The 10,711-nt window shown below is 46.9% G+C and overlaps 1 protein-coding gene across 1 annotated transcript; it reads left to right on the top strand.

The window, feature by feature from the left end:
* Nucleotides 1-3: 3 nt before the first annotated feature.
* LOC118086937 (borealin-2-like) lies at nucleotides 4-10,232 on the top strand. The gene is made up of 10 exons (XM_035119041.2): nucleotides 4-1,689; nucleotides 2,561-2,689; nucleotides 4,516-4,568; nucleotides 5,401-5,458; nucleotides 6,792-6,868; nucleotides 7,806-7,873; nucleotides 8,327-8,428; nucleotides 9,201-9,330; nucleotides 9,793-9,879; nucleotides 10,135-10,232. Exons 1-10 carry the CDS (start codon nucleotides 1,554-1,556, stop codon nucleotides 10,174-10,176), a joined length of 882 nt encoding a protein of 293 aa, XP_034974932.1. The 5' UTR covers nucleotides 4-1,553; the 3' UTR covers nucleotides 10,177-10,232.
* The last annotated feature ends 479 nt before the right edge of the window (nucleotides 10,233-10,711 follow it).

Here is a 10,711-nt window from a genome sequence, read left to right as displayed (position 1 = left end):
AGGGAGGGAGGGAAGGGTAGTATTTGTAGTCTTAACAAGCCAGTGGGTTTTCTATCTACCTTGTGTTTACACCCGGTGTTCCTGAAAACGATGCAAGGTTTACATGTTTCTAAATAACTCTTTTTGCAGGGATGTTTTAAAAGGTTTGCTTTTTCCTCCCACACCTGCTGCTTCCCACCTTTTTTTAAAAATGGGAGCAGCAATCCTTAGAGGTTTAGTTATTAAATCAAGGATGTTGACCTACCTTCCTTTGTGTTTTCTAAACACTGTTGCGGTGCCTTTTGATTTCTGGTACGCTGAGGGAGAATGAATGGGGTTGTGGTTGTTATTGTTTTCCTGCATCTTTTGAGAAATGGTACGATCCTTCCACAGTTGATTTGACACATTTGTAAGTACTGTGATGAGCTGCTAAAATTTAACCTGGTTGTCCTGGAGGCAAGGCGGTCATCCTCGGAAATCTGTTCCAGAGTGGACCTCAGTGGATGCAATTCCCAAATAAACGGTTTAGAGATTGCAGGTGGAGAATGTTACTACACTGAATTTTTGTTTTTTCTTTTTAAAAAATGTACATCCTTAATGAGTAAGGCAATATCTAAACATTGTGATGCATGCTCGTAGGTTCACATTTCCTACAGGTGCTCCTCATGCTGTTCTTGGGATGACTGTTTAAACGTACCTACAACTTCGAAAAATTAAAAGAATGGTTGGAAACTGTTTTGTCGTGGTGCTTTCTAGAAGTTTCACAGAAAAAAAGGAAGCCTATATTTTAATGAGTTTTCTAGAAGCCGCCTTTCTCACAGCTGACACTTGGGAACATAAGACACTAGCATATATAGAGGTAGTTGGTCTGATGCAGCAAGGCTCTTAGAGGAGGTTAAAATCTGCCACAGGTGTTGTTGTTTTTTAAAGCAACACAGCCCACTAGGATGCAAGGGAGAAAACGAGCAAAAATGGCCACCTAGATTGCCAAGCACCTTTCTGTCTCAGTCATTAGGCCAACAAAACTCTTGTAAAAAATTGGACTGTGGCAAAACTACCCCGGGGTTGTGACCCTAAACAGTTACTCTTGAGTAAACCCAACTGAATGCAGCCATTTGTTCACACATGGAACAATATCTACTCACTCCAGGGCCTTTTAACAACTGTGAAATTCAGCAGGTGAAATCTATCACTGCACCACCATGCTGATATATCTAGGAAAAAGTAGGCGTTAATGGAGGAAAACTAATCCAGGGTTTGAGCCCCCCACTTTTCCTTTTTTTAAAAAAGCGAAGTCTGTTGTGAACATACCCCTTCTTTCAATAAACTGGGAGAACTAAAGGCACCCACAAAGGAACAGCTCCATGCAGCTGATCCCTCCATCCCCAGGGCTGATTTGACTTCTTGAGGGAAAGAGCGTGCCTTGCACCTGCAATCAGTCCCCCCACCCTCTTTCTCCAGGGTCCTAAGTGGGCGTGTCCACAGCCAGGGCGGGGAACTCCAATAAATCCACACATACAGCGAGATGCCTTCTCCTTTCTGAGCTTTCCCAATTTGTGAGCTGGGAGCAAGCCATGGCGCTAAGGAAACACCTGAACGAGGCGAAGAAGCGCAGCGCGGACTCCGGAGTGGAGTCGGATCGGAGCCTCTCGAGCAAGGAGCAGAGGGACCAGCGCATCAGTCTCTTTCTGCGGGATTTCCAACACCAGGGTGAGGCCTCGGGGGGGGGGGGTCTGAGTGAGCAAATGTGAGCCAGCCTGGTGTAGCGGTAAGAGCCGCCGTTCTCAACCTTTGCTTGGGTCCCCGAATATCGTTGGGCTACAACTCCCATCATCCCTAGCTAGCAGGGCCAGTGGTCAGGGATGATGGGAGTTGTAGTCCAACAACACCTGCGGACCCAAGGTTGAGAAACGCTGGGGCAGGACCTGGGACTGAGAGACACCAGGGTTCAAAGCCCTGCTCAGCGTGAAGCTCCCTTGGAGTCAATCAGCGCCTTTCAGCCTTACCTACCTTACAGGGATGTTGTGGGGATTAAGTGAAGAGGGGGAGAACCATGTATAAGCCACGTTGAGCTCCATGGAGGAAAAGTTGGTGCATAAATAAACGAATCTTGGAGAAGTGGAGTGAAAAGCAAGGAGTGGGGCTTAGAAGATTAGAATCATAGAACTGTAGACTTGAAAGGGACCTCCAAGGGTCATCTTGTCCAATGCCCTGCAATGCAGGAGTCTCAACACTCAGTCCCCCATCCATGCCATTCTGGACCTTGCTTAGCTTTGCAAATGTGCCCACAATTTTGTTCCCCAAAGGACAGAAATGCCTTAATTCTAGCTGCTTCACTTGATTCATTTCAGGTTCTTGCAGTGCTGTGTTTCTGCCAAGGGCCATATTGTCCAGTGGTTAGAGCATCTGTGTTGCATGTAGAATGTCCCGGGTCCAACCTCTGGCACCTGCAGGTAGACCTGGGAGAGAGAACACAGCCTGGAGAGCTGCTGCCAGTCAGTGTAAACAATACTGAGGTAGATAGGCGAATGGACTGATTCAGCATAAGGCATCTTCCACCATCCTTCTCCCTTTCTCCAAGCAAAGGAAAACCTGCGCGATTTGAAGAAAGAGCTGGCTTCGCTTCTGCAGACAGCTGAGAAGGCATTCCAGGTGGAGCTGCTGGCCATGCCGGTGGTAATGAGAAAAATGAGGAGGGAGGACTTGATTGGTGAGGCTGCTTTCCAAACCCCACTTACCTGCTGGGAGTAAGACTTGTTGAATTCAGACATACTTCTGAGTGGACGGGGTTAGAACTGTGTTGAGTGAATTATCATGCAGATAGGTCCTTGTGGCCCCCATCGTGAATTTGCTCGACCACTTTCTCAATGGGGCTTGCTAAGTCCCCATCTGTACTATACAGTTAAAGCACTATCGCACCACTTTAGATAGTCAGGGCTTCCTCTAAAGAACTTTAGGAACTGTGGTTGGCTTAGGCCAGGCATCCCCAAACTTCGGCCCTCCAGATGTTTTGGACTACAATCCTCATCTTCCCCGACCACTGGTCCTGTTAGCTAGGGATCACGGGAGTTGTAGGCCAAAACATCTGGAGGGCCGCAGTTTGGAGATGCCTGGCTTAGGCTGCTCAGAGTTGGTAGGAGATGCCTATTTCCCTCCATAGCTGCCAAGTTTTCGCTTTTCTCGCGAGGAAGCCTATTCAGCATAAGGGAAAATCCCTGTAAAAAAGGGATAACTTGGCAGCTATGTTTCCCTCTCAGAACTACAATTCCCAGAGTGCCCTTGGAAGAAGGGTGGACTGTTAAACTATTCTAAATCAGGTAGCCACTAATGTCAATTTTACCTTTGCACAGTAGGCTAGTTTCTGCACACACTCGCATACCCATCTCTGCCCTCCACCCAGGCAAGCAGAAAGCACGGTCAGAGTGCAAGGAGGGTGCAAAGCAAGGGCAGTGAGTGAGGGGTGTGGCCTAGGGAGAGAGACCTGGAAAGCTGCATTTGGCCCCCACCATCTAATATATATTTTGAAAAGTGGTTTCTTGGCTTGTTTGTTGTGCATTCGGACACCTCTTAAGATACCCCAACCAGATTTTGCATGATGGGTCCTGAGATCAAGGAGCTGGTTTTCATTTATGTTTGGATAAGGTTGCATGCCATTATGAATCGTGTCTGAGCCTTTAATACCACACAGATTTTAACTGCTGAATTCACAACTACAGAGTTTTTTGGTTACTTAAGACTTACTGTGCAAAGTCAGATACAAGCTTGCTAGTAAAACATAAGTAGAACATGTTGGACCAGGCCAGGGGCTCATCTAGTCCAGAATCCTGTTCCCAAAGTGGCCAGCCAGAAGCCTAAAGCCCCAAAGCAAGACCCTGGCGCAATTGCAGTCTTCCCCAGTGCAATTGCATTCTTCTCAATAGTGCTCCCCAGCAACTATATTCAGACGCATAATGCCCCTGATATTGGAAGCAATATAAAGCCATTGTCTTGTACCTGTTGATGGCCCCTCTCTCCATGAATTTGTCTAACTCCCTTGTAAAGCCACCTTAGTTGGTGGTCATCAACAAACGCCATAGCTTAACTATGTGCTGTTTCAATACTTTTCTTTCCCACTTCCCACTTCTTAGTACCTTTTCACACAGCACATTGTTGAACAGTGAAACTCCCTCCCACAGGATGACCATCAACTTAGATTAGGCAGATTTGTGGAGAAGACCACTGATGGCTACCAGCCAGTACAACTATGTGCTGCTTCCATGGTCAGAAGCATTAATGCTTCCTTATACCACTTGCTGGAAACTGCAGGATGGAAGAGTGCTCTTGTGCTCAGGTCTTGTTTACGAGCATCTGGTTGGCTGCTGTGAGAACAGGATGCTGGACTAGATGGGCCATTGGCCTGATCCATCAGGCTCTCCTTGTGCTCATATTTTGCTCCAACCTTTATTTTATAAAGACTGGGTGATTGATAAGAAGCTAGTCCCTTTGATTAATCGGCAACTGGCTGCCTTGGTGTAATTGCCTGTCTCCGTACCACAGATCTTAAGGAAGAAGAAGCTGCCGCTGCCACAGTCATCGCCACCGCCATGGCAGTAAGTATGACCAAGTAACACAGAAATGCTTTTTAAAAACAGTAACAGATCCTTATGCCTCTTGAGCAATGCTGCTCCCAGGTTATGGCAGATTGGGGCAAGTCTGCCCCAAGGCCTAGTGCAAAGTATTGGACCACCCTTATTTTGCTACTGCCCCCACTCCTCCCCCCTTGACCCCCCCATTAATAAAAGGGAGTCCTTTCTCAGAGCAAGGCATTCTGCGTGATATGACCCAGGAGAATGCAGGTGCCAGATCTGTGTCACCTTACCAGAATGCCTTACTTCTTAGGTGTAAGCAGTGAGAAAGCAGTTTTAAATGGTGGGTGGGAGGGGCAGATTGCAGTAGAAACCAGACTCATTTGTCAAAGCTCTGGCAAGCTCTGGGTGGCATGTGATTTTGTCCCAGGTCCTTTGGGGAATAAAACTGCTAGCACATTTGCAAAGCTACCGGTAAGCAAAGGTCCAGAATGGTTTCAAAGTAGATTGGGATCAGTGATAGAACATCAGCTTTGCATGCAGAAGGTCCCAGAAGATTCAATTCCTGGCATCTCTAGGTAGGGCTGGGAAATACCTCCTGCCTGGTACCTTGGAGAACTGCTGTCAGTCAGTGTAGACAGTACTGAGATAAATGGACCATTGGTCTGTCTCAGTATAAGTCAGCTTCCCATGGGTTGACTCTGCTCCAGAGGGAAGATTTTTCATAGGTGAAACATGCTCTGGTCACCTGCCTCTTCTGACATTCGTCCATGTGTCCAACTCTGGATCCAGCAACCAAACCCACAACAGAGATTCTGGCCTGATAATCCCACCTCTTTCTCCCTCCTGTCCCCAGGATTGCCGCGCAGCAGATATGCCAACTCCCAGGCTAGTGAGGAGCAACAGCAAACGAGGTAAGCTGACCTTCCAAGCTTAACATTGCTTGGAGGGAGGGTTGCCCAGTTTCACGCAAGGGAAATCACTGCTGCTGATGCTGATGCTTCACAGTCCCTCTACAGCTGTGCCAAACCATGGTTTGGCTTGGCATATCCTTCAGATCAGGGCTTGTGGTTTATCTAACTACAGTAGTAGTAGCCAAGGTTTGTTTGGAGCAAAATAAACCCAGGAACCTGAATGTGGAGGATTTGCTAAGCCAAACCACAGCTTAGCTCTCAGATGCAGCAGAGGGAAAAAAAATTGGGTGCAATCTCCTCTCTGGCAACATGCTAAACTATGGTTTGAGAGTGTTCACGCTTGGCCATGGTTTGACTTGCTGTTCCACGCCAAGCAGGTCAATGTTCGATGGCAGTGATGATGTCAGGGCTGGACTTTGGAGTAGACATCTGGGGCTCAAAATGCAGAAGAGCTGGCTTACCAGTTGTTCTGGAGGGTCATAAGAAGCCTGCTGGATCAGGCCCAATGGCCCATCTACTCCAGCCTCCTCTTCTCACATTGGCAAACTAGATGCCTGTGGGAACAGACTCCCCACACAAGAGCACACTTTCCCTCATGTTGTTTCCAATAACTGGTATTCAGAAGCATTTACTGCCTCCGACCATAAAAGCAGACTATAGCCATCATGGCTAGTAGCTTTCATTGCTAGTAGCCCTCGATAGCCTCCTCCTCCATGAGGCTCAATAGCCTCCTCCTCCAATCCTCTTTTAAAGCCATTCATGTTGCTTGACTTCTCTGCCTCCTGTGGGATTGAGTTCCTTAATTTAACTATGCACTGCATGAATAAGTCCTTTCTTTTATCTGTTCTGAATCTTCCAACATTCAGCTTAATTGGATGTCCACAACTTCTAGTGTTATGAGAGGAGACAAGTTTTTTTCCTTATCTGCTTTCTCCATGCCACGCGTAATTTCATAAGCTTCTATCATTCCATCTCTTTTACCTAAACTAATAAAAAACCCAGTGCTGCCATTCCCCCCCCCCCCGCAGTCGGATTGCTCCACATCCTTTTTGAGGTGAGGCGACCAGAACAGTACAGTACATGGAATTTCAGATGTGGTCACATCATAGATTTCTGGAATGGCATTATGCTATGGGCAGTCATTTTATTTTCATGGGCCCTTGGGTGTGTTATTTCTTCCCCATGGGACAGAAGAGGAGGAAAGTTCGTGAGTGTGCAAAACCTGATGCTGTTTGATCCAAGCCAAAGTATCCTGCCATAGCTTTGGAGAGACTGATGTAAGATGCATGCATAAGATGCCTATAATAACCCTTGACCAAATTGCCCCTTATAGTTAAGGTCACGACAATTGTGGAATACAAGGGAGAGGAAGAAGGGAGTGGAGCCCCGGCCAGGAAACTGTCTCGGAAGGTCAGTGGGGAATAGGATCCTGTATGTGCTCATAGCAAGCTCATGTTCTTAAGTGTGGATCCTTCTGTAGCATCTCCATGCACAAGAGGGAGATGTTATGTGCTCTGGGGAACCTGGAGGTTTATGGATGTACAAATAATAATAATACTGAGATTGGGAAACCCTAAGAGTGTAGGGAGAACCTGGAATAGCGCAATGAAAACTGAGTATGCTGAATGCACATGCAACGCTGAGTGTCCTGGGAACAAAACTGAGGTTGGGAATGGAATGGAATATCCTGGGAAAGGGCTCAGCCGTCCGGAAACCTGCATGGGAACGCACTCACTGTTTTGTTGCAGGTCCTATATGTAAGACACGCTACACTTTTTTGCTGATTCAAAGTTACCCTCTTTAGCAGTGTGGCCTGGAGAGTTCTTTGCCTCTGCAACCCTGGAAATGGAGTGATCCCGGTGAGGTTGAATGTTCAGTGGCTCCCAAGATTGGCAAAAGGGTCCATTCCCCCAAGGTTCTCTGTGTAAAGTCAGAATCAACAGAAGTCAGCATGAGAACTTTGTGTGCATGACAAGATCAGACCCCGACAGGTGCTGGGGGTGGGGCAGGCTCTGCCTGAAATCCATTGCCCCCCTCAATTCTGACACTAGCACCAGGGCACAAAAGGTGTATATGCTGATCTTATGCAGCATTCTATGTTTGAGGTAGTGCATGTGAGCTGGGAAATGCTTTGTGTGGTATGCAGTGGTTGTTTGCTGGCGGCAGGAAACAGGCAGACAAGCCCCACATTATTCATTATCCCATTGCCTATAAATCTGCAAAGTTGGATCGCTATTCCAAACAGTGGAGAATCGGGTGACTTTTAGGAATGCTAAACAACTTTGGTTTTTCCATGGAGTACCTTTGTTGCTCATACACCCTGTTTTGCTGCTTTACTCTCCTGCAGGCATTTAAAACAAATTCTCTGGCTTCCTTGGCTTCTGCTGTAAAGGGCAAACAAGGGACTCCGTCCAGGTAAGACTAACCATATATTCTTGCTACATTCATTCCTCTTGGTTCTTTTCTTGTGAGGCAGCGAAGTGCATCTGCTTTCAAAGGAGCAGCTCTGCCTATGGCACAAGAGACCCTACTCGCCATGGGTAGGCAAACTCAGGCCTGGGGGCTGGATCTGGCCCAATCACCTTCTAAATCCGGCCCATTGACGGTCTGGGAATCAGCATGTTTTTACATGAGTAGAATGTGTCGTTTTATTTAAAATGCATCTTTGTGTTATTTGTGGGGCATAGGAATTTGTTAATTTTTTCCTTCAAAATATGGTCTCCCCACCACCACCATGGTCCTACGCCATATCTTACGCCCAGTAAACTATGGTGCTGTGCAGCTAAAAACCAAGTTCTACATATTTCGATGGGGGAGGCTGCAAGTGTGAAATCGATGGAGCTTTTAATGCCCCCTGTGTCCCATCAGGTCTGCATACGCCACTCCAAACGGGAGAACCATTGAGCGATCGACCTCGATGCGGGAGCGGCCGGTGTCTGCTTCCAAGTGCATCTCATTGGGCTCTAAAAGGCAAGCCATGCTGTTTTTAAAGACATGAATATTGTGGGATAATCAAGACTCATACAGCCAACCTACTTAAGTCGAATGCATGCATGAAGAGGTTAATACAATCAAGTAAGCTGTCCTGCCAGGTTTAGCTATGCCCCCTTCCCCTCACCTTGGGAAGAACTAGATAATCAAGCCTTTGTTCCCTTCCAGTCTACCTGAGAAGCTCAATGTGGGAAGAGGTTTGAGCTGGTACTTCCTTTCCTCTGTCCCAAATCTTCCAACATTCAGTTTCATTGGATATTGTTAAATTGTAATGTATTATGAGAGGGAGAAAAACTTCTGTCTACTTTCTATGCACTGTGTGCAATTCCAAGCACCTCTATCATGGCTTATCTTATCTTTTTTTAAAAAAACAAACATCCTCAAACATCGTCAAATGTCTGGACCCTCTCCTTATAGGGGTCTTGCGTCATCTCCTTGATAAGTTGTTTTGCCAGTGTGGTGTAGTGGTTAAGAGCGGTAGACTCATAATCTGGGGAACCGGGTTCGCATCTCCACTCCTCCACATGCAGCTGCTGGGTGACCTTGGGCTAGTCACACTTCTCTGAAGTCTCTCAGCCCCATTCACCTCACAGAGTGTTTGTTGTGGGGGAGGAAGGGAAAGGAGAATGTTGGCCGCTTTGAGACTCCTTCGGGTAGTGATGAAGCAGGATATCAAATCCAAACTCTTCTTCTTTTCTGAACCGCCTTCCCTCTCCTCCACCCCCCTTCCCCACCCCTTTCTGGTGCCTAGATTTCCACAAAGGGGTCTCTCCAAAAGTGCATCTGCCTCGGAGAGAATGCAGGCGGTGACGCTCCGGAGTATGTCGATGCCCCATGAAAGCTCAGTTCCCTTTGTCAACATCCCTTTGTCTGATGGAAAGGTACTGTATCAGCCGAGGAGGGCTGTGCATCTTTGATTTGCAAATATAAATGCATCCAGGTTGAGACACACATTCCAAAATTAAGGACGTCTCTCAAACCCCTTTCTTTGCTGCTTCCAGCTGTGGAGGCAGAGCATAGCCATCATGGCTAGTAGCCACCAGTAGCCCTCTCTGCCACGAATTTGTCTGATCAACTTTTTTAACCATCCAGTTTGGTGGCCATCGCTTCTTCCTGTGGGAGAGTGTTCCATAGTTCAACTCTGTGCTCCATGAATAAGTCCTACGCCCTGACTCTTCCAACGTTCAGCTATATTGGATAACCATGAGTTCTAGCGTTAGGGAAGAGGGAGAGGAACTTTTCTCTGCCCACTTCCTCTATGCAGCATGAAGCAGTAACATGCGTAATGGTGCGCGTGCATGACTCATGCGGCTTGCAAACAGCAACTCTCTGCTCTTGTTCAGACTCTCTGCTCGGCTGGCGAAGACCTCCAGAATGTCAACGTGGAATTATTGAATGAGGACACCGTCCAGCATATCCACAGCCTTGTGGTAAGTGTGCAGAATAAACCTTGGAAATGGCTTTCTCCCCACAGGGGGACTGGCAGGGTTCATTGTAACATGGTTGTCAGCTGTGCCAATCTGCACTGTTCCTTCTCGGGTCTGAAAAATCCATGCAAGTAGTTCTCAGAAATACTTCTGTGTAAGGCATTCCTTGCATAGAAACTGGAGTTTTGGTGGTTCAGAGGGATGTTTGGAGAGCTCCATCAACTGTCCATGCTTTCTTTCTCCCCCCCCCTTCCTTAGAACCAGTTGACAGTCCTTTGCGGAAAAGCAACGGTTAAGTGAAGTTGATGGACTCCATAAACAACCTTTTTTCATTCTTGGATCTAAATATCCTTGGTTCCTTATGTTTAAATAGATAGGCCTTTTTATTTTAAAGTACTATTAAACTTGTTATTTCTCTATGGAGGCTTGCTGGCATTATTTCAGGGTGAATGGGGCTAGCTCTAAAAGGGTGCCGTACATGGGCTATACGTTTGTTGTGTCCCAGTTGAGATATAAATAGAATTGGCTGCATCCATCATCTATTGGAATGCCCTGATCCAAAGCATATTTAAGCCCAGATGTCACCAGACCAAGTTGGAAGATGTGGTGGTAGGGTACTTTCCTGTGGTCTGATTCTACATGGTTTCAGAAATATATTACCAGGGCTTAATTGGAGACCAGGATCCTATCTGGAAGCCGGTGGAGCTTCCTTCTAAAGTGTATTGTCTCACCATCTGCTGAAAGTTCTACTTAAATGAGGGATGGGGACCCATGTGTGGTCCTCCAGACACTGTTGAGACTCCAACTCCCATCAGAGCCAGCCAGCGGAGCATCA

The sequence above is a fragment of the Zootoca vivipara genome, chromosome 6 (assembly GCF_963506605.1).
Source record: "Zootoca vivipara chromosome 6, rZooViv1.1, whole genome shotgun sequence".
NCBI classification, from domain to species: Eukaryota; Metazoa; Chordata; class Lepidosauria; order Squamata; family Lacertidae; genus Zootoca; species Zootoca vivipara.
The sequence above is the reverse complement of the archived record's forward strand: the minus strand, read 5'-3'. Positions and strand labels throughout refer to the sequence as shown.

Coding starts and splice junctions, on each gene's coding strand:
- LOC118086937 (XM_035119041.2), top strand. CDS start 1,554: ATGGCGCTAAGGAAACACCTGAACGAGGCGAAGAAGCGCAGCGCGGAC. Junction 5,459..6,791: donor GAGGAGCAACAGCAAACGAG/GTAAGCTGACCT, acceptor TGCCCCTTATAG/TTAAGGTCACGACAATTGTG. Junction 8,429..9,200: donor ATCTCATTGGGCTCTAAAAG/GCAAGCCATGCT, acceptor TCTGGTGCCTAG/ATTTCCACAAAGGGGTCTCT.